Raw genomic sequence first — 23,346 nt, forward strand, 5'->3', positions numbered from 1 at the left:
GGGAGCGCCGGGCGCGCAAGGGCGGCCGGGAGCTGCCCATATCCGGGAAGCCCTCCGCGGCGGAGACACCGACAAAATGGCGGCGCCGAACTGAGAGCTCCGTGGCGGCGGCGGCGGGCCGTGGCGGAGGGAACGAGCGGCCGCGGCGGGCAGCGCGGAGGGCCGCGGCGGTCGTCGCCGCGCGGGCGGGGCCGGGGCGCTGCCGCCGCCGCCCTCTCGCCGCAGGTAGGTCGGTGACGGAGGGAGCGGGAAGCCGAGGCCTGGCTTCGGTGCGGGGACGGCCGCGAGCTCTCCGCCGGGGAATGCGAGCCAGGTCCGGATCCTGCCGCCCCGCGGGTCCGCTCGGCCGCTCTTTCCCCGCGTTCCCCGGGGGGCGGCGAGGCGACCGCCGCCCTTCCCAGCGCGTGGGCCTGCCACCGCCGGGAGCGGCCGGGGAGCGTCCGTCCGTGGGAAGAACCGCGTCCCGCCGCGGGAGATAACGGGGCGGGCTGAGAGCGCCGTGTGCCCGTGCACCCTGAGCCGCGCTCATTGCCGCGCCGAGTGCGCCCTTCTGCGCCGTGCTTTCCTCCTCCTCTGGAGGCACTCGGCGCTGGCAGCGCGTCCTTTGGCAGGCAGCTCGGTGGCTGTAAGTGCTGGAAAGAATTGCTGCCTCTCCTTAGTTTGAATCGAGCGCCTGCAAACTTGAGTTGATGGCTCCCAAATTCTTGTGTCGGTTTGCTTTGGTTTTCCTAGTGATGAAGTCTTGAGATCAGAAATAAATTACTGCAATGAGTATGGAAGTGGAACCGAAGACAGCTTACAACATGGTGCTCAATGGTCAGTGGGAGAATAGGAATATTTAAATGTGTTCAAAGTCATTTAGATATGAAATGTTACAACTTTGCTGGAAAGCCGCATGTTGCTTTTCTTTTCCCTCAGAAAAAAGTTGGAAGGTGCTGACGGTTGCATGCAACTGTGCTGTGCTTTCATGCAGCTGCCCGTTCTGAAGCCCAGCCTTTCATGGTTGTCTGTGTAAAGACAAGTGTTTGTTGTTTTTCTTACAGTTTGACTCATAGTAGAAAATACTTCTCATTTCAAAGTTTCAGGGTGAAATGATTTTTTTTTTCTTAATTTTTGTTTAATTTAGGGAATTGGGGAGCTTCATTAGTGAAAGTACTAGTGACAAACAGGTATATCACTTAGGTTCAAGGACGCACGTGAGTGAGTGGGAATAGCTGCTGTAGGGAACCTGCTTTAGCAGGGGGTTGTACTAGACAGTGTCTGGAGGTCCCTTCCAACCACTGCAGTTCTGTGATTCTATAGGTACGTGTCATTTCCCTTGGGTGCAGTCAGCTCTTTGTGGTTAGAGGTGAACGACTCTGGTCGATCTCTTACTGAGCAGTTAAAATGTTCTTGTTTTGCAGTGTGTACAAATGTCTTCAGGTTTAGGTGTCCTAAATTTTGAAGTTTAGCCGTAAAGCATTGTTAGCTGTAGCCAATGTAATGCTTGCTTTCTCTGATTTTGTTAAACTGAGAGGCAGGTTTAAATGGCTTTCTAAGCAATTAAGACTGCTGTTTCACATAGGCATCTAACTGTTATTGCTCAATCTTGCTGTCAAAAGAAAAGACCTGCCAAAAAGTGACTGTTATCTGGGTAAGTTGCCCCAGCCTGATTTGCACTGTGCAGCCTTACATGCAGTTGCATAGGCCCAGGTGAGCGGTGGCAGGTAAGCAGGATGGCTGCTTCATGCTGGCAGAGCTTTAGCTGGATAACCCTGCCAATGGTGAACTAATAATTGCTCTTAATTTTGGCTGAATTTGCACTGAAATTACTAAGCTGTGTCATTAAATACTGTTGAATGAACTCACATAGAGATTTTGCTTTTCCAGAGGAGAGGATTCCTTCAGACACTGTTAGTGTGTGTCCTTGCACTTGTGGGTTCGGTTTATGTTCTGAAGCAGGTCTCTTGGAAGAAAAAGGAACATGCCAAGCGAAAGTATTTTCTAGTAGAATTTCTCCCTTTTCTTTGGAAAAAGCATTTTTAGCCAAGTGTTTTTTGAATGCAGTCTTAAACATCGTGTTTTGAAAATGATCTTGAAAGTGGGCAAAACTGAATTATCTTTTAATTGCTCTCATGACATGCTTTCTGCTGAATCAAGATTTCTTAATACTTTGGACAAAACCTCGCTGTTTATTATTAAAACTCACTTAGGTGCTTGATAATCTTCTCCTTATTCAGCGAGTACTGAGGAACTGTATGCTACCAGACTGCAGGAAAAAGCTTTAATATCAGTAGCAAACTATCTTTGTTTAAAGTTCTGTACCTACCACAGAGCAAGGAAAGTGTGGGTGCAGTTACAGCACCAAAGATTTAAGCAGTTCCATTCAAGAAATACAGTATGAAGTGATTTGCCAAGGTGAATGGCATTGGGCGGTGGTCCTTTGTGTTCCTTCTTGCAAACCTAGTTTATGTCTTCTTTAAGCTTTCCAATTTCATTCATGTTTGGGTAGCGTGTGTATGCCATCTGTATAATGTGTATGGGTGTCAGAAGGTTCTTTTTCCTATTAGCTGCGTGTCACGTTCTTCCTCAGTTGTTGAATCACTAATCGGTTTATGGCAGTGCAGATATTGTGGAAGTGAAACCGAGGTAAAAAGTGGCTCCTATGTGGGCTGTTTGAAACTCCTTAGACGTGTTTAATTAATGTCTGTCATGAGAAACACTTACACAGTACTTCAAGAGACAAATGATGCTTACAAGCATCTGGATCCTCAGAAAGAATCCTTCAGAAAACTGGGAAGGCAAAATTTGAGTGCGTTAATCTGTTGGGTGTTGAGCTGTGGTAAAGAAGCAGTGTGAGTTAAGCTTTATCATTCTCTAGTTGCCTCTGAAGACAGTGCTAAAACATGTAACTTTTGTGTCTTGTACTGCCTTCAGTGTATGATCTGCCTCTGTGGACTGCAGAAGGTTTATTCCAGGATGCTCTGAAGAGGTGGAGGCTCTGTAACCTCTCAGTGTATCACCTTAGTATCTATAGCTTTGCTATACTGGTTACAGTACATGCTAATGCACAGCACAAAGGCAGAAATTTTAGAGCACAGAGTTCTTTCCCTGATGAGTCAGGCCATTCAAAATGCAGAAGTTCTTTGTTTTTGGCAAAATTTTCTGTTTTCCTTACCAAATGTCACAGTTATGTTCTCAGTTAAACGATATTGCAGTAAGAAAGTTTTGATGTTATTTTATCCTCCTGCACCCATCTTTCTTTATATTAAAAAAATATATAACTACTAACAAAATACAACTGGATCCAGAAGGCTCAAGCTGAGAGACTGTGATAGCCTTAGAAAACTGAGACCTTAAAGAAGATTAGGTGGAAGATGGTGCTAGAAATCATTAAGTTGCTTGTGATGAGATTGGCCATTTTTTTTTATGTATGTGGCTGGTGGAGAATGGATAAATCACAGTAGTTATATACATACTTTGTGCTTCCACCTGCTCATGGAGCTTGGTGTCAGGGCTTTTGAACAGCCAGCATGTTGGTCCATGCTGTAGCTGACTGCCTGGCAAGTGGAGCAGGCACCTTCAGCTTTCCAGAGTGGTGATGGAGAGAAAGTGGGCGACAGAATGGGAACAGCAGACAAGGAAGGCAGAGAGCCAGCGATGGGGCTGTGTGGGGGAAGCGCGCTTAGCAGTCATGTCTGCTCCTTAGGCTTTGAACCTCACCCTGAGTTCCTGTCTGTTCAAACTTGAGGCATCTATGACATTCCTTAAAGGAGTGTTAGGAGCCCAGCAAAGTTCCTGGTTTGCGTTATGTAAAGACTCCCTGAAGAATTTGGGTAGCATACCTGTACTAACTGCGAAGGCGTCGCTGCATGTCAATGTTTTACTTGTGATGTGTAATGGGACTTTTGGTTTGTTTTCTTAACAGGAGAGCTGCTTTGGATTGTGACACACTTCAGCGCTACAAGAATCACAGTTTAGCAGCAAACAGTCGCTGCCTTCAGGTGTTCTGAAACTACCAGCCAGCCTTTCTGGAGTCTTGCATTAGCGCGAGTCCTTGGTGAAGGTTGCATATATACATGTTTTCATGAAGAGAACTGAGAAGCCAGAAGGTTATAGACAAATGAGGCCTAAGACTTTTCCTGCCAGTAACTATACTGGCAGCAGCCAGCAAATGCTACAGGAAATACGAGAGAGCCTCAGGAATTTACCAAAACCCTCAGATGCTGCTAAAGCTGATCTCAGCATGGGGAAGATGTCATCTGAAGATCCTCGACAAGGTCGAAATCCCCCCAAATTTGTAACATATCATAAAGTTTTGCAGGAGATAAGAAACTCACTGCTGCCCTTTGCAAATGAGACTACTTCAGCTGTCAAAGGAACATCAGAAGTTAATCGACAAATGCTGCAAGACTTACAAGCTGCTGGCTTTGATGAGGTGAAATATTTTATATTCAAGTTTTAATGTTTTGCTAACTATAAACTATCAGAGTGTATTGGAGGAGGTGTTGGTCATGGAATGTTTAAACAGCATATGATAAGCAAAATAGCTGTGAAATCTGGTGGAGTTCAAATTAGAACTTGATGAAGCTGGAATGAAGAAGGGAAACAGATTTAGAGAGGTTTGGCTATTTTTCATTTTTTTGCACCATTTGCAGTATGTGTGGTAGGGATTATTTTAATTCTATAAACCATTTTAGACAGAGAGAACTGGACACTTCAGAACATGGATTTTGTCTTTGATACTCACCAGAATTTTAGATTGTGCACAACTAAAACGTGTTGATAACGTATGGCCATTCTAAAGTGAAAGGCAGCACCACATATTTCAAGATTAAATTTTAATGATCTTTTCACATCTGTTGTTAGTGGTAAATCGGTGAAGAAAAAATGTTATAGCTTTTTTTTTTTTTCCCCTGACAAATATATTTAACAAGGTATACTATAAAAGCAATTTCAGGTTATCTTCTCTGCAGTTATGTTCTGAAGACAAAAATGTTAAGATCACAGCACTTGAAAATCATGAGTATAAGTCACTATTCTGCTATCACTGTTATAAAACAAAAAAAAAAAGCCATCAAAAACCCAAGAACATTAGACAAGTATGCACTAAACTTACTTCCATTCGTTCAGTATGTGAAAGAAGTTTGAAATATGGTTTCTAGGAATATAAAATGAATATACTTAGAGCTCCTGTGTCTTTATTGGAAATTGCAAATCTACATCTACTTAAGTTATACCTATTCTCACTCCTTCTCTGTAAACCTGAAAAGCAGATAAAAACAAAACACAAACTAGCAAACCACTCTGCCGCCCTGGGGCTCCCTTTCCAGGAGCGTGCTGACCACCCTAGCAGCCAGCTCATAAGTTCTGCGATGCTTTGGTATTCACAGGAAGGTTAAGAGAAGCAAATTTCTCTAAAGCTATGAATTGGTATTTCCTCAATAATGTCACAAAATGAGGTGCTGATTGTGGAAAAAAAAGCACTTTCCTTTGGCTTGCCCGAATGCAAAGACCAAGCTTGATTTTCAGTAAGAATGGAAGGATTTTATAATGATAAATGATTTTGTAATGATTTGTTCCTTATCTGTGGTTTGCTGCTGGAGTAGTTTTGCTTTCTTAAATTGATTAGCTCTCATATCCATTTTTACAGAATGAGTTTCCAGTCACTTTCCCAAGCTGTGGAATGGTTTGTGGCTGGATAGTAAACTAGGGAAGCATCTCAAGTTGATATTTCTGTTGGAGGCCTCTGTGTCTTGAAACCTTTTGGTCTTCTGCCCTTTGTTCTTGGATACAACCAAGAATTCACAGGGCACTTGGGATTACATGGATCTCTTCCTCAGAGACAGAGACAGTGTAAGCAGTTTGTGCCACATGATAACCCATGGCTGTGTTTCCACAATAGTCCATATAGGAGTGGCCTGCAGACACCACCAGGGAACAGATACAACTGATAGCAATTTTCAGAGTGAGGGGGTTGAGACAAGAAGGGAATAAGGGGGTATTTTGAGCTGGGTATTCTGAACAGGATTGTAGTTGAGTGCATTGGCTGCTTATGGTTTGGCCAGATTGGGCTGTTTCTAATTTATGTTAGGTATGTTTTTGCTTTTGCAGATTACATGGACCTTACTTTCTTGATCTCTGGTGCATTGCCAGAGATTTTCTAATCTGCTGTATTTACAGTAGAAGCAAACTAACTAGTGGATGCCAACTTCATTTTCTGTTTTGCTTAGCTCTGGTCAGAACCTATATTAAGTGTTAGTGGGATTTTATTAGCGTGTTCAAAATGGATTTGAAGTAACAATAAAAGCTTATTTTAAATCAGAGCAAGGTCTTAGCTGTATTGCAGGCTCAGTAATCACTTGAGCTTTGGGAACATGGTAAGTTCATTCCCACCTTTTTCATTCTGTATGTATTGATTGTATCACAGAAGTTTTGGTCATTTCCTCCAGTCACCTTTTCTAATAGTCTGTAGTATTCAGGGTTAAAGCTGAAATCATATGCTTGTGTGTATGTGTGTCTGTATATGTAGTGGTAAAATGAGAGCAGTAGAAAATATAGTACACTATACTATTAAATAGAATAGTGTAAAAAGAACAAAACGGAAGAATGTAGTGCATTCTACTCATTTAAAAAAAGACATCCTAAATTGTTTACAGGAAATCTGTCTTATTGAGATTGAAGTTCAGTTCAAATGTGTTCTATGTAAGGGGATACTTTCCAAGATGTCTAATACTTCATCTGACATAGGTGACCATAAAATATTCTTCATTAGGAGAGACCTTTTGGCTGGCTCTTCCTCATGTTCTCTGATCAGTGGACATGGAATTTAAATTTAATCTAAAATATTGCTCATTCTGTACTTTAAGTTTATATTTAACTTTATAGCTTGATGATGTGAACTTGTTACTTTATGTTTGCATATTGTAGACTAATTTTGCTGAAAAGCTGGTGAATCTGTTTTTGAAACGAAGAGAATTAGAGTAGTTAGGTAGAAATGGATGATGAGCCTGGAAAAAACATTTTCACATTGGAAATGTAATACTACAGACAGTCTAACCTTCTGTTTGCACAATGATCCAGTAGCATACTGATGCTGAAAACGTACTTCTTTGCCTGTAATAGTTGAAATGTTGCAGGTGTAACTGTCTCATGAAAAAGTTAGATGATCAAATGCTGTAACTTTTGATCCAGCAACATCACCTGCTCTGTAAACATCAAGGCTATCTTGTTTTCTATATGTATGTACTTTCTCTGTTTTGTCCATTTTATTATTGTTTCTGAAGGCTGTGCATATTTCATGCATTCACAATGTCAAAAACATACAGATGTAGTGAAAGTATAAATGTGGGTTTGAATTTGAAATTGATACTGACCTCTTCCCTTCTGAGCCCTCTTGGACTTCCCACTGATTTTGCTGGTAGATGAATCATAGAATGGCTTGGGTTGGGAGGGACCGTAAAGATCATCCAGTTCCAGCCCTCCTGCCATATACTGCTGTAACTTGGTGACTTGTTCAAAAATAATGTGAACTGAAATGATGGCGTTGATATGACAAAGTATGGCCATAACAGATCACTGCAAGGCAGTGTGGTTAATTAAAGGGAGTCACTCTGTATATATATTTTTTTAAAATTCTGAGTCAACTGCACAGTACCATTCAATAAAAATGGGAGAGGAATGCCTGACTTTTTTAATCACCTCTTGACTTCAGTCTCATTCAAGTCCAGAGAAACACCACTGATCCATAATGCATTTTTCATCAACAAACCTGGGATTGGTCATCTGATCAAAGCTTCTCTTTGGATCTCTAAGAACACAGCAAATCCCCACCACAAAACTAACAGAATTTCTGCCAGTATTGTTATGTTTACTAGTAAAAAAATACTTGAGGAGAAGCTAACGGATATTTGTTGACATTTCAGGTTGAGGAAAAATGAGCAAATGCAATAGAACTGAATGTCACATTTGGATATCTTTTATAGAATAAGTTAAGTTAGATGGGACCTCTATCTGTTATCTGAGTAATGCATACAACTAATAAACACCTAGAATAGACAAACTGTAAGAACAGCACGCTGACACAGTTAATATCAAAATATAGTTGTTTTTTGGAAGATCCAGACTATTAATTTTTTGGAGGATCTGTTTTGGAGAAGACCTTGTTTGATTTTTAAGTTGATTGAGAGAAATCATTATGTACTTTGGTAAAACTACTGGAGGATATTTGGCTAAATTCTCATGATTTTTATTATTCTTGCCATTTTTAGTAACTTTTTGTATTTAATTTTCCCTTTAGGAAATGGTTATACAAGCCCTTAGACAAACTAACAACCGTAGTATAGAAGCAGCCATCGAATTTATCAGTAAAATGAGCTACCAGGATCCTCGTCGGGAACAGATGGTTGCAGCTGCAGCAAGACCTGTAAACGCAGGTATGAAACCACCAGGTAGGTATATTCATGGCACTTCAACTCATTAACTGTTCTTACTGATGAAAAATACAAAATGGCATACTCTGTCATGTGCTCACAGTAGAAGAGTGGAGGTGCTGAGATACAGGGTTTTGCTTTGAAGATTATTTGTGAGGTGTATAATAGAATTCTTTTGAAACATCAGTATCTTTGATGTGAATTTAAGACTTTTTAATATCTGCTTGTTGTTAGCATTTTGTCTAAGAATCACAGAATCATAGAATTGCCAAGGTTGGAAAAGACCTCCAAGGTCATGCAGTCCACCTATCACCAATATTTCCCACTGAACCATGTCCCTCAGGACAACACCTAAACAACATCCTTGTATTATATTCAAGGAATGATACTCAGATCTCAGTCATTTTTGCCCCTGGTTGTTGTGATGCTTGTATTTTTTCTCAGTCGTGCCATTCAGAAATCAGTAAACTTTTGTTTGACTTAAAGTTGAATACTCAACAGTCATCTCTTTAAAGTTGTTTTAAATCCACAATATAGATGTGAGGAAAAAATGATAGTCAAGAGTAGCAATATACAGCGTTTATTTTCAGTTAGCCTCTGAAGCAGAACTAGTTGGAGCTTGTATGAGGCAGCTAGTTAAATGCTACCATTGAGCTGTAATTTTCATTATTACTTGCAAAGTTATCATAGTTAGCATGTTCTTTTACTGAAATGATAGCAATGCTCTGTCATCTTTTTGTAAAAGCAGGGACTGTACAGCAGTCGGTTAACCGCAAGCAGAGCTGGAAGGGTTCTAAGGAATCCTTGGTTCCTCAGAGGCACGGCCCTTCCCTGGCAGACGGAGTAGTTTATCGCTCAGAAAGTCCCAGCTCTCAGCCTGATGTGGGAAGGCCGCTATCTGGATCTGGCATTGCAGCATTTGCTCAGGCTCACCCTGGCAATGGACAGAGAGTGAATCCCCCACCGCTCCCCCAGATAAGGAGCGTCACGCCGCCTCCTCCACCTCCTCGAGGGCAGACGCCCCCTCCCAGAGGAACCACACCACCGCCACCTTCCTGGGAACCAAATGCTCAGACAAAGCGTTACTCTGGGAACATGGAGTATGTGATCACCCGTATTTCTCCAGTGCCACCAGGTGCGTGGCAGGACGGTTATCCACCTCCACCGATGAATCCACCACCCATGAATTCTTCTACTCAGGGTCAGAGAGGCATGAGTGCTGTCCCCATTGGAAGGCAACCAATAATCATGCAGAGTTCTGCCAACAGCAAGTTTAGCTTTCCCTCAGGAAGGGCTGGAATGCAAAATGGTAATTGTCAGGCAGAGTTCATAGTTCACCAGAATGTTGTGTCTGGGAACTCGGTTACTCGCCAGCCACCTCCATATCCAATGAACTCAACTAATAGGCAGAGTCCTACAGCACTACAAATGCAGGCAGGGGGATCTGCTCCCCCTTCAGCATACACCAATGGGAATCTTCCTCCAACAATGTTGGTGCCAAATAGAAATAGTCACAACATGGAACTTTATAATACAAACGTGGCTGGAATACCTGCATCCTGGTCACAGCCTCCACCTGTGCAGCCGCAGTCATCACCCGGCAATGGGCATGAAATCCCTGCATGGCAACCCAACCTTCCAGCACGGTCAAATTCCTTCAACAACCATCACGGAAGTAGACAGAGTCACGCTAGCAGCTCTCAGCCTTCAGCCACTACAGTAACAGCTATAACACCAGCTCCTATTCAGCAGCCAGTGAAAAGTATGCGTGTGTTAAAGCCAGAGCTGCAGACTGCCTTAGCACCATCTCACCCTTCCTGGATGCCGCAACCAGTACAAACCATTCAGCCCATTCCCTTCTCCGAGGGTCCATCTACAAACATGGCTGTTATGCCACCTGTTGCAGAGGCTCCGAATTACCAGGGTCCACCCCCACCTTATCCCAAACACTTGTTACACCAGAGTCCATCTGTCCATCCTTATGAAACTGGACCCAAGCTTAGCAAAGAGGAGCCACCCGTTTCATCTAAGGAGGAAGAGAACGAAAAGAATTATGAATGTGTTGATTCAGCAGACAAAGAAAAGAAACAAATTACAACATCGCCTGTTCCTGTCAGAAAAAACAAGAAAGATGAAGAACGGCGAGAGTCTCGTATTCAGAGCTATTCCCCTCAGGCTTTTAAGTTCTTCATGGAGCAGCATGTGGAGAATATACTCAAGTCACATCAGCAACGTTTACATCGGAAGAAACAACTGGAGAATGAAATGATGCGGGTAAACTCTTTCTCCTAAGTCTTTGACTAGAATTGCCTTAATGGTAGGACAAATAGTACAGGTACATAGAAAGAACACTGTGGTACAGCATGGTGTTGAGGGCTGTGCTTAGTTTTTTGTACTTCAGATGTGGCAGTTTCTCCATTACTTTGCTTATGTACTTTATTGTCTTCTTAAAAATTAGTTTAGTGAAGTAAGGTTTCTGTGTCTAAACACAGCTCATATGGCTTATAATTGGTAAGGCAGAAGAAGGAGTATTTCTGTATGAACTGAGATTTAACTACTTGGCTTATAGTTTATTTTCAGGATTCTATTTAATCCTGATTTTTCTTTTGAGTGAGCTCTATGCAGTGTTTTAATGGTATGTGTAGGTGTGTATAAGCAAACACTGCAGGGACGAGTTGGTGCACCTTTTATATAGTCACCTAAGCAGTGATATCTTTTGCAGTTTGTTCTCACTAGTAAGAGGGTTTTTGAAGTTCATACCTTAAAAAACAGTGTTTAATTTTATATTTCTAAAATGAGAGTGATGTGGTACTTCTTGGCAAAGTATTTTATAATCCAGACGCTAAAGGTGTCTGTTCAAACAAGGTGTAACTGAATGGGATGATAACAAACACCTGCAAGAACATATAGAAGCAATTTCTTTGTGCATACCTGAAGTCAGTGGTCTGTTCCTGAGATTTCATGTTTGTGAAACAATCTAAAAGGTTAAAAAAGCAAGTGATGTGTTTATGTGTAATTTCAAAAGTGAAAATCAGAAGTAGATTATTAAGACTTGCAGAAATGAAGATTTGAGATGCATTTTATGTATTCTTAGCAGCTGTAGTTGAAAATTGGACGTAACTGTGATGTGCCTTTTATAAATGCATTTGGCTAATGCCACTTTCTTTGAAACACTGCTTTTAAAATCCATGTTTTTTTACTCATTGAAAATTCCAACTGTAAGCTATAGTGTTTTATGTTTGGTTAATCATAAGATATGTAAATGTTAGCAAGATTTCCTGAAGTTCTTTCTAGATCCTTATTCTTAGTTTTCTCTCTTTCCTTTTCACTTCCACTAACAGCTGATTTAAACTGTTAAGGTGTGGGAAGCTTTCCTGAACTCTGTAGCCTCCATTCCTGTGTAGGCAAGTAAGATTTTTGGAGCAACAGTATTTTTTTATTAAAGAGTAGCATGATCCCTTTTTAGAGGTCTTTGCATGCAATCCTGCATCAAAATTAAGCATGAATTTTATTTTGACTATTTTTTAGTACTGAAAAGTAAGATTGTAACTCATGTTGATTTGCAAACTTCACTTTCCCTTCTTCCTGTGTTGTTCCATAGTATCAGAATCATGTCTTACTTAAGCAAAGACACTGATTGTAAGCTTTCTTGAATGTTTTCTTTGTACATTTAAAACACTTAAGTGAATGTCTTTTTTTATATGAAATACATTTTATAATATTTATGCTAGATTAAAAGCTGGGATGTTCAATTGCATACTGAAGCAGGGGAAATGCAGTATTACACTGCCACAAACCTCTTCTCTTTCATCAGGTTGTAGGACAGAATTCCCACAACAGTGTAGTATATTTGAGGCCTTCATGATAAGGAGTAGGGGTAACTAGTTCACTGCATGCTGTTAGGAAGGTTAAGAGGATTAAACAGGTATCGATCCCCCTCTTTTCTCCTCCTTGGTAGGAATTTTGAAAATCAAAAAAGAACACAGAATGTATCCCAGCAGAAGTACCTACCGTCAGCAGATGCTGTTTCTTGGATAGGTGATGGATTTGTATTCTTTTGGGCCTTTTAGGGAGCTAAGTGGAAGTCTGTCAGAAAAATTTAATTTAAATGTGTGAATTTATTTCCTTTACACTTGTGCCCAAGTGTTATGCTAGATATCTCTATCACAAATCAAAACTTCAGTAGTCATGATCTAAGGAACAGATGAGAAGAAAGTAAAATGAGGGTAAATGGTGTGATAGTAGATAGCAATTCAGGAAACTTGTGCCTGCTGCTGAATAGAAGTTATAAGAGATGTGAGTACCTATGTGTTTATGCACCTGATAAAAATAGTAAATTTTTGGTAAATTCCATTGCTGAGAAGACTTGTGGCCAATTACTGCAGTGTGGGAAGAGGTCAGTTTGTGACAAACGTTTACTTTAATGAATGGCATAGGAAAAAGTGAAGACTGCGTTTGGGTGAATAGATGCCAAATTAGGCTATGTAATTTGGATTTTACAACAAAATTGTTAGAATGCAACAACGAGAAAGCAACAGGAATTTTGGAGGCTGTATTTTGTATATCTTGCTGTGATTAACTCCCTCCTAGTGTTTTGTTACCATTTTCTTTGCTAGTTATCTAACAGGTGGGATTCTGTCAGTGTGCAACTGGCACTGCCCTGAAGCAGACTTAATGGTGCAGGGGGCATTTGAGAGATGCTCTGTTGTCTGAAGTTTAAAAAATGTCTTCTTGATCTTTTAAATTCTTCAGAAATGGCTTCTTCTGCATTGAACTGTACCTTAAGCACTTCATCCACAGAAAACTTAAGGTGCTTTCCACTGTATCTCTCTTTTCAAGGGCACTGCCTTGGTATTCCTACAGTAACATGGAGGTCAGTTGCACACATTGGCTGTACTTGAGGTAGCGAGTTGAATGTATTTCCCAAATCTAATCTGAAGCTAGCTCTACCTAACTGCTGCTTTTCTGACTTAGATGAAAAAATTTGTCTCAGATTTGAGACAGCTTTCTCTATTTAAATCTTACTGCTATTCATTGTAAATTTTTTGTAGTCTTTTTTTTTTTTTTATGCTTGCAAGAAAATCTCTGATTCTCTAACAGTGTGGGTTTTTTTGTTTTGTTTTTGTGATTGATATATGGTATACTGAAGGCATGTGTAAGATACTGAGTGATACCCAATTGGTCTTTCAATCACTCCTTTTTTTCTCAATCACATATTATGTTTTGTCACAAGTTAAAATTTAAGTTGGGCGAAGCGTAGGAGTCATCTGTTAACAGGCAGTTTATACACACCTCAGCTAGTGATTATCTAATCCTGGTGATGGTCTGGGGTAGTATTATGCAGATAGTATCTTAAGCATTGCAGTGTTCGGGGGCAGAAGTTGCACCATCTGGTATCAAGCATCAGTAAAATACTGTGACACTAAGAAATTGGAAACTTGTGCTGAGCAACTGTCATTATGTCTACAGGGTTTCATTTATTCATTTATGTTCCATTTTATGGTTGGAGTGTCCAGGGGAAAAAAAAAAAGGGAAAAAGTATTCTGTAGGTTGCACTGGCAAATCAGTGCTGTTGGCTGGCAGTTTCAACAAGCCAGATGGACAGAAAAACAATTGAAAAGGATTGAAAATGTTTACAGAAAACAAAAGAAGGAATGAACATAAAGCGCTGTGGTAGGAACATCTCAAAGGAAATAACAGTTCTGAAGAAAAAAATTTCTCATGTTAAAACTAAAATGAAGGGATATCCTGGTACCAGCACCTGAAATTCTCCTTAGTAGATGCTACTGGAATGCTTTAAAGGAATTGAAGACAGAAAAACAACCAGTAGGAGGAACCAGGGTTGGAATACGATGAGAATGCTTAGCGTGGTTATAGTAGATAAGAGTTTCTGTGCTTTAGGCTGTGAGTTTCACGTGGCTTGTGAGTATTTCAGCTGTCAGAGTGCTAGTGGTACTGATCAGGTGCCAGGTATGTTCATTCAAGATAGCGATACTTGCTGAGAAATGATGGTGGGTGGAGGAGTGAGCCACTTCCAAGAAGCTGCTCCGTCCAGCTTACCGGTACATGGAGAGCAGCAGCAGAGAGAACGTGACCGAGGCCCTGTTAGGGAGAGGTGGAACTTGTGGTAGGAGGGAAGACTGGGCCTGGGCTTGTGGTGGAGGTGTGCCCTGGGGTTGGGCAGGCAATAGGAAACAGTGCCAAGGTTTAAAGTTCTGCCTGGTGTAGATAGACATGAGCGTGGGAGCGTTGTATCCCCTCCTGTAACTGAGATTACACTGATGTGGCCAGGACGATTAGTAACACTGCTTCAGCTAAGGTAGTGTAGAAGCCTTTCGCACTGCAGCTCCTCTGCATGTCTTGGCTGGTTTTTGCTCTGCATGAAGCATCAGGGAGACAGTTAATGCACACTGTTATTCTGATTAATAAAAAACAGGGCAGGTAGCACTTAACAGTATTCTGTAAAACATTTCACAAAGGAAATAACTATTCCTATTTTTTAGGAAGAGAAGCTAAGAAACAAAGACATGAAGTAAGGTTAAAAGGATCTTCTTAGTCTCTCATATATAAGTATTTTGTTTGTTTTGCTTAAGTTTTGTAATGTTAAGAAGATCACTTAGAACTGAGAGTACTATTCACTCTTCAAATGCAATTCTCTTTTGCTGCACAGGTTGGATTGTCACCAGAAGCCCGAGATCAAATGAGGAAAATGTTGTGCCAGAAAGAGTCTAATTACATTCGGTTAAGAAGAGCTAAAATGGACAAGTCCATGTTTGTAAAAATTAAAACCCTGGGAGTTGGTGCATTTGGAGAAGTTTGCCTAGCAAGAAAAGTGGATACCAAGGCTTTATATGCAACAAAAACTCTAAGAAAAAAAGATGTGTTGCTTAGAAATCAAGTTGCTCATGTTAAAGCTGAGCGGGATATCCTTGCGGAAGCTGATAACGAATGGGTGGTTCGTCTGTACTATTCATTCCAAGATAAGGACAATTTGTACTTTGTAATGGACTACATTCCTGGAGGTGATATGATGAGTCTCCTAATTAGAATGGGTGTCTTTCCAGAAAATCTGGCACGGTTCTACACAGCAGAACTGACCTGTGCAGTTGAAAGCGTTCATAAAATGGGCTTCATCCACAGAGATATTAAACCTGATAATATTTTGATAGACCGCGATGGTCACATTAAATTGACTGACTTCGGACTCTGTACAGGTTTTCGATGGACCCATGATTCAAAATACTACCAGAGTGGTAAGAGAAATATAAAACTTTTTTGTTGTTGATGTTGGCATGTTATTCTTTCGAAGAAATTAAATAATGAGTCAAAAGATGACTGTAGCATTGCCTTCATGAACATTAAAGCATCTAGCAGTGTTTCTGCACACCATTCAAATTACAGAAGACAACATTTAGGAAGCATTTCTGAGTGTAGGTAGGCATTGATTGCTTAAGAGGGAAGAAATAAACTATGATGCTGAAAGTTTGTCCCATTAGTATCTTCTGTAACTTGGAGAGAAAAGATGTAGTGGCATAATTATGTAGATAACAACTCTGATTCTACTCTGAAGATAGGACTGATGTTTTAGATTGATCGTTCTTGAAAATCTTTCTCCAAGCATCCCTGTAACTGTTGATTTCTTTTAAAACTCTAAACGATGACTTTTTAATTCTTAGAGGCTTGTTTTTATTTTGGAAAAGAATTTCTGAATTACTGTTAGACCAGGCTACTTTGGAGTCTCTCAAGAGAAAGCCAGGGTTTGCGTTATTCCAGATAAGAGATTGAAACTGATTACTTGGAAGGCATAAATAAAAACTCATTGATTTTTATTTTGGTAATTAGCATCAATTGATGCTTTAAATGTTGGTTTTCTCTCTTTGTATAGCAGCAAGAACAATATACACACTATATAGTCACTGTGGTTAAGAAACAACTTGAGAGAAATCAAACTTTCTCATAATTACTCCAAAAATTAACTTCTCAAATGTAATTTGTATCATCAGCAAAAAGTCAAAATCCTGATGTTTTAAGACTTTTCAGTTATTTTTTTCTTGAGTTGTGAAATAGTTTCTATTTTGTGATGAAAATGTAATAAATGAATTTAATTCTAGTTACGCTCTGAAATGGCCTGTCTCAGTTTTGGCATTTTTCTCACACCGTTGCAGGTGATCATGCCCGTCAGGACAGCATGGATTTCAGCAATGAGTGGGGTGACCCAGCAAATTGCAGATGTGGAGATCGGCTGAAGCCGCTCGAACGTAGGGCTGCACGTCAGCACCAGCGCTGTCTGGCCCATTCCCTTGTTGGCACGCCTAATTATATTGCACCAGAAGTATTGCTGCGAACAGGTAATGCATTTATTTTTATTTTTTTATCGTAATCTTGCTGCCACTTAACTGGCCTTCCAGTAGCAGCTTCACCTTTCTTACTGCTTCCCCCAACTATATATCTTGATTAAAAACAGCTATTAATACATTTAAGATTTCTATATTGAATAGAAATACCTTGCAAACTTGCAGGATTAAATAATACTGAGGCTTTGACTCTTTTTTTTTTTTTTCTTCTTCCAGGTTACACACAGTTGTGTGACTGGTGGAGTGTTGGAGTAATTCTCTTTGAAATGTTAGTGGGCCAGCCTCCTTTCCTGGCACAAACACCTCTGGAAACACAAATGAAGGTAATTTTAAAAATCTCATGGTTACAGGTAGAAAAAGCTGAAAAAAGAAGGTTGAAATGGACATGATCTTTCTAATTTATAATAAAATCAAAGGTGATTTTTTGAGAGTGCTGCTCTATTGGAGGATGTTAGGAACTGACAGTATTGTAATTGTTACAGTGATGGTTGCTCATTTTGTAAGGGGACTTTAAGAATCACAGAATCACCCGGGTTGGAAGGGACCTCAAGGATCATGTAGTTCCAACCCCCCTGCCTAGCAGGGCCACCAAACATACACATTCAGATCAGGTTGCCCAGGACCCCATCCGACCTGGCCTTGAACACGTCCAAGGACGGGGCATCCACAACCTCCCTGGGCAGCCCATTCCAGGGCCTAACCACTCTCCTAGTAAAGAACTTCCCCCTAACATCCAACCTTTTTCTTTAATAGACAAATCACTCCAAGAATCACATTCATGTATTTTATCTGGTTATGTTGCAGTTGTACCAAGTCAAATCACAGTTCAGATCTTAGCCATCCTCTATAACTAGAAGTGAGTGCAAGAAGTTATTAATTCCACTTTCTTCTCATTTTCCAGCAATCTGAGTGGTGTTCTGCTACCACTTGGGCTCCATGCTCACTTATCTGCAGAAGATTCCTTTTTGCAGTGTCTGCAGGTGCTCAGCATGTGGGGATGGAGGAAGAGCAGTTTAGTGTGTCTGCTTAGGGTTGCTGGCAACTCGGAGCTGTTGGTCTCTCCCTTCCCTGACCTCACCTGGTTCAGAGAGACTACAAGGCTTCTGCAGTCTTCTGCTGCACCATTTTTACAAAACAGCATTCAACTCCCAAGATATTAATAGGCCCAAATGTACTTCTGCATTGATGTCTAATTTTAAATTTGTTCACCTTTCCAATAAATTAAATAATTAAAAATTCATTCATCTCACCTTCTTTTAAGATTGTGAGCCCTGTTAGGCACTGGTTTTTGTGATATCTTGTGTGTTTATGGCAGGTATATTCCATGCCAGACTCTAGTTTAGATCTGGGCTGTGAATAAACTTTATCTAAATTTTGACAAATTTTCACAGCAAGTGTTCTGTTTTTGAAAAAACAGCTTTATATTTGCCCTCATCAGTCTGAAAACATTACTTCTGTTGAGTGATCTTTTTAATTTTCACAGGGGATTTTCGTTTTTGTGAAGTTGTAAATAAAATAACATATATTCTTGCTTTAAAGGTTATCAACTGGCAGACTTCCCTTCATATTCCACCTCAAGCTAAGCTGACTCCAGAGGCCTCTGACCTTATTATTAAACTATGCCGAGGGCCAGAAGATCGTTTAGGCAAAAATGGTGCAGATGAAATAAAAGCTCATCCCTTTTTTAAGACTATTGATTTTTCAAGCGATCTGCGGCGGCAGTCAGCTTTCTACATTCCCAAAATCGCTCATCCTACGGACACGTCGAACTTCGATCCGGTCGATCCAGATAAATTGTGGAGTGATGATGATAAGGAAGGAAACGTAAATGACACGCTTAATGGGTGGTACAAAAATGGAAAGCATCCTGAACATGCCTTTTATGAGTTCACGTTCCGAAGGTTTTTTGATGACAATGGCTACCCGTACAACAACCCAAAGCCCATTGAGTATGAGTATAGCAGTGCCCAGAACTCAGACCAGCAGTCTGATGATGAAGAACAAGCAGGTAGAGGGGTTCAGAATCGTGACCTAGTTTATGTTTAGTAGAGGAGTAAACACTAAATAAACAGTTTATTTTGCAGCTGACATTTTTGAAAAGTGTTTTCTCTGAACAGAATTTAGAGAAGATTGCTAGGGTGAATATATGCACGTTCTTTATTGTTATTTTAAACACTAAGTTGTCTTTGCTTTCCATCTCTGTACATTTTTCCAAAATACATTTCCAAAATCCATGAAATTCCTTTTCAAAAATTAATTTATTCCAACATTGTCAATTATTTAATTTAGAAGAGATTTGATGTTAGGTGAAAAAATTATCACTTGAATTTTATCATTGATCTCTGTACTCTAAGTACTTAAAATAGGAAATAGTGATTTATTTTTTTCACCCTGAAGTGATGCCTGATATCTATTTGTACATATACTAAATAATTTTTAAAAAACAACTCTTTGCTTCAGATTTTTTTAATGACAGTTCTTCCTTTGCATTGACCAAATATAAAACTAAATTTACACTAATGAAGCTATGTGATAAGTTTGACAGCCTCTTCCTCCCCTTCCCCATACCCTCACTGCTCACTGTGTTTAGTATATTTATTCAGTGTTGGGGAAAACTGAGCCATCTTATCTGGTGAAACGTTTCCAGCTGCTGCAGTAATGGCATAGTTCTCAGCTTTCAAACAGGAAAGCATCTTGGCTGTACTGTCATTGTGAAGTGATAAAGCATTAGAAATGGTCTTTAAAATACATAATTGAATTTGACGTTAGTAATGCTGTAGTATGTGAGCAGGGGTCCTCGCTCAGAAACAACTTGGTTGTCTCCTGTCATCAGCTCTCTTACGGTTTTGAGAGAAAGCAAGCTAAAGGAAAAGTACTTTTTGAAATCCAGTTTAATTTTCCAACTACAACAGAACTGTAAAGTGCATTTTAAAAAATACGACTTCAGTTGGAATTTCTAGTTTGAAAGCGAAATTTTAGAATAGTTTCTTTATTATATGTTTGAAGTAATGATGAGAAAGAGCAGAAATTATGGCTTTTGAGACTTCTTGTAGGGTCTAGTTTCCCTTGCTTTTAATGAGTTTCCTCCTAGTGACAGTGTGTGAGAAATGTCATGCACCCAATCTGATCTGTTAGTTTTCCTTCATACATTTTCAGTGGTTCATCTTTCACAGCCCAGTTCAGAACAGAACTAGTAACCTGCGTCTGTCTGCTGCATATTCTGCATTCCTGTTTCACAACTTCCCACAGCAGGTGAACAGGTGATTCTTTGGTCTCATGGTAGGAGGGCGATGAGCCTGCTGAGGTTGCCAGGGGCAGGAAGCAAGGCAAACCTGTGAAAAAAATTCCCTGAGAGAACACCAGGAGTTTCAGGTGAGAGGCGGAAAGAATTATATTTTATTTCTCTCCATCTTGCTCTATTCTGTGACTTCAACAGAGCAGTAAATAAAATGCACTATTTTTAGTAAACTTCATTCCTTTTAAAATCCATCCTTCTTGGAATTGAATTCCAATAGAAAATTCCAAATTTATTGTAGTAATGTACTTTATAGTATTAGTGCTTTCTTAAGTTATTATTTGGTGCCTCTGCATTGTCCTTGTATCTATTCTTGCAGCAAACTTCAGTTACTAATTCAGTTTTCTCACTAAACTGGTCTAAGAAATTCTTGTGCACTTTCAGCTGTTTGTTGCCTTTCTGTGCTCAATACCTGTTTTTGTGCCAGTGCAACCATTTACAATGCTAATTATTGGCTCGGTGTGAAAAATGGTCTTTAGCATCTGGACGGTTGTTGTAGTGCGTGTTCATTGAAGTGAACCAGTGTGGTCCAAAAAATGGTTTATGTTGGCATAACTGAGGGAGGAGTGAATTGCAGTGAGTAAAGAGTGGAAACTTCATAAACAGACTTTGTCACAAGAGGTTTTTTTTTTAATTCACCTTTCTCCTTAGAAGTGTCTAGAATTAGGTGATGCTTTAAAAAAAACCAAAACAACAACAAACAAAGGAAAAAAAGACATTGCTTTTCATAACCAGGTAGATATTTTCTACAGTGAAAATGGGCTGTAGCTTAATAAAATAATTCATGTTCTGTCCAGCTGATCTACAGCTATTGAAACAGAACAGCTTTTAAGATTAATTTCATTTAGTTTGAATATTATAAAATGGTTGCAGTGTATAGCTACTCCATTTTATGTAAAAAAGATGGTTTTCAATGTAAATAAACTTTTAAAGATTATCCTCTTTCATAGTAAGTATCCCAGTAAAACTGGTCTACTTTGCTTGGAGTAAAGTATAATATATTGCTAGTTAAAGGTAATTTAATGAAACCTACCTTACCATTTGTGAAGTTTGCAGAGAAAATAATGTCAGTTCTTCGTTATTAAATTGACTGTTAAAATTGCTTTTGTTTATCTGAGTATATTTCTCCTTTGCTTGCTTTATATTATGTTATTATATTCCTATTTAATGTTGTTACTGGTGTCTAGCTAGCGAGTTTAAAATACAAAAACAAAAAAAACCACCAAAAACAACAACCCAGAAGGGTCCTGCAAGGGCACGCAATTCTGTAAGAGCAAAAACGATGGCTTTTAATAAAAGAAATTGAGTGTTTTAAGGACATGCAAATACTGAAATATTAAATATTATTTTACTGTTTTGAAACAAACATACTAAGAGCTCACATTTTTTAGACTTTGGTAGATGCTTCTAGCATTTTCTGTTACCTTGTTAGAAGTTGTAATATTCCTTGTTTGAATTTTGCCGTCCGTATGCTAAAGCACTGTGTGTTTCTTTGCAAAAATGCAGTGTGTTTCAGTCCGTGTTCTTCTCTAAAAAGAAAACGTTACTCATGTAATGATGGTGCAACTCTCCAACATACTATGCCTTATCCATGTTTGAAACGTCACGTTTCACACACTGTGAGTCTGTTGAGATTCTTTGTAGCTGCTGCTTAAAACATGGGTATTGTACTGGCTACACATCATGGGGATTGCTTTATACTGGCAGTAGAGAAAAGGCTCCTAACCAGCAGCTGTGGAATCTGTGAGTTTTAGTTCAGATTACTTTTCTCTCTGTAAAGCATGAAAACAGATTTCTCATATGTGTCCTTGTATACATATAAATTGTATTTATAAAATATTCTATAATCGTATACTGTATTGTAAATACTATTTGATATTCAGTGGCATTCTATCCTAGGGCAGGCCCTCTTGCTGTATCTTTTCTATCCTCAGTTTGTAATAGACTCTATAGAATATATGGCTAGGAAGTCACTGAGGCTGACTTGCCTTCTGCTGTTGCAAAGCTCAAAGCTGTGAGTGGGAATAATTTAGTCTCATTTAATATTGTTTAGCTAATAGGCAGTGCAGTGGATGGGTTCTTAGATGTTGCTGCTGTCACCGAAGATACCGTTAGGCATTGGTTTCAGATGTCTTTGCCATTTCAGATCAGACCTTATAATGTTTGCTTTAGTTCAGCCGAAGCAAAAAGATGTTAAATTGGGTCAACGTGATAGTAAAACGTTTGAATGCCTTAAGATGCTCTTGATAAAGGCACTGTTCAAGTTTACTGATTTATATATATCTATATAGGCACATATATAGATATATCTATGTGTATATGTGTGTGTATATATAATGTCTTTTTTGTATTATAAACATCCTTCTGATTGTCACAGTTCCTTTGGATCTTCAATTAAAATACATAGACCACTGCACAGTTCTGCTCAAGCAAATTATTTATTATGTGTTTTGTTAGTAAACTTAAAAGTCTTGCATTATCTCATGACCATTCTAAGTTACTGACCAGTCTTTGAGTGTTCCATGCTTGTCTCTGTCACAGCCTGGACACCCATTTTTGACATGTTTCTGCATACTTGTACTCTGCTGTGTGATATTCAAACGCCTGCTGGTACATTTGGGTTTTGTAGTGCTGTGTGATGTTGGTTGAACCATAAACACTAAGTCCCCTTGACGTTTGCGTGGAAAGAACATGCATCTTCTACACCATCTTTTACAGCTGGAATCCTGGAGTTTCTTTTTCTCCTGTGTGCAGGATGCCAGGTTTCCTGTTCCTCTGTCAGTACCAGATAGCTGAAGAACTGAGTGAGCCCTGCTTGCCCTGCTGACTCAGCTGTGAGTGCAGCAAGTCCCAACCTGGGTGCTGTGAGCACGGGGTTGCACTGACACAACACCACACTTACTGTAAAGTTACTGCAGAGCAAGAGAATTACAGAATGTGTGGACAGTATAACTGTCAGCTTCTGGTAATCAGTTACACTCTTTTAGAGTTTAAAAACTCGTTCTGTTCTCAGAAGCAGTTTTTTTAGCATAACATTTACTGGGGTAGTGAGAAGTACAAGAATACAATAACTGAAAACCAGATTTCTGTTTTGGTTAATCAGATGTGAAATGTACACAGTAATCGTCCAGATGCAGTTGTTTGTTTTATTGTTTTCCTTTGATTTTTCTCTCCCCAGAATCCCCCCCTTACTACAGCAGCTTTACTGATTAACAAAATAAATGTTTGTAACCTGTTCTCAGAAGTATGCATTTTGATGTTCAAGAGCTGAATTCATTGGTGCTCT

General features: G+C 39.7%; 1 protein-coding gene across 5 annotated transcripts; it reads left to right on the forward strand.

Annotated features, from left to right (window-relative positions):
- The first annotated feature begins 187 nt into the window (after positions 1-187).
- LATS1 (large tumor suppressor kinase 1) lies at positions 188-23,304 on the forward strand. Of its 5 annotated transcripts, none has more exons than XM_042885238.1 (8): positions 188-225; positions 3,908-4,417; positions 8,279-8,429; positions 9,157-10,685; positions 15,082-15,664; positions 16,577-16,759; positions 16,982-17,088; positions 18,305-23,304. In XM_042885238.1, the coding sequence occupies exons 2-8, from the start codon at positions 4,067-4,069 to the stop codon at positions 18,809-18,811; spliced, it is 3,411 nt and encodes a 1,136-aa protein (XP_042741172.1). In that variant the 5' UTR covers positions 188-225; positions 3,908-4,066; the 3' UTR covers positions 18,812-23,304. The 5 variants fall into 5 exon arrangements, with proteins under 5 accessions (XP_042741172.1, XP_042741187.1, XP_042741193.1 ...); XM_042885253.1 differs by having other exon boundaries at positions 9,160-10,685; XM_042885259.1 differs by having other exon boundaries at positions 8,279-8,414.
- Positions 23,305-23,346: the final 42 nt, after the last annotated feature.

This window comes from Lagopus leucura, unplaced genomic scaffold (genome assembly GCF_019238085.1).
Source record: "Lagopus leucura isolate 7727_CA_CO unplaced genomic scaffold, USGS_WTPT01 Super-Scaffold_73, whole genome shotgun sequence".
Taxonomy (NCBI): Eukaryota; Metazoa; Chordata; class Aves; order Galliformes; family Phasianidae; genus Lagopus; species Lagopus leucura.

Coding starts and splice junctions, on each gene's coding strand:
- LATS1 (XM_042885238.1), top strand. CDS start 4,067: ATGAAGAGAACTGAGAAGCCAGAAGGTTATAGACAAATGAGGCCTAAG. Junction 10,686..15,081: donor TGGAGAATGAAATGATGCGG/GTAAACTCTTTC, acceptor TTTGCTGCACAG/GTTGGATTGTCACCAGAAGC. Junction 15,665..16,576: donor TTCAAAATACTACCAGAGTG/GTAAGAGAAATA, acceptor ACACCGTTGCAG/GTGATCATGCCCGTCAGGAC.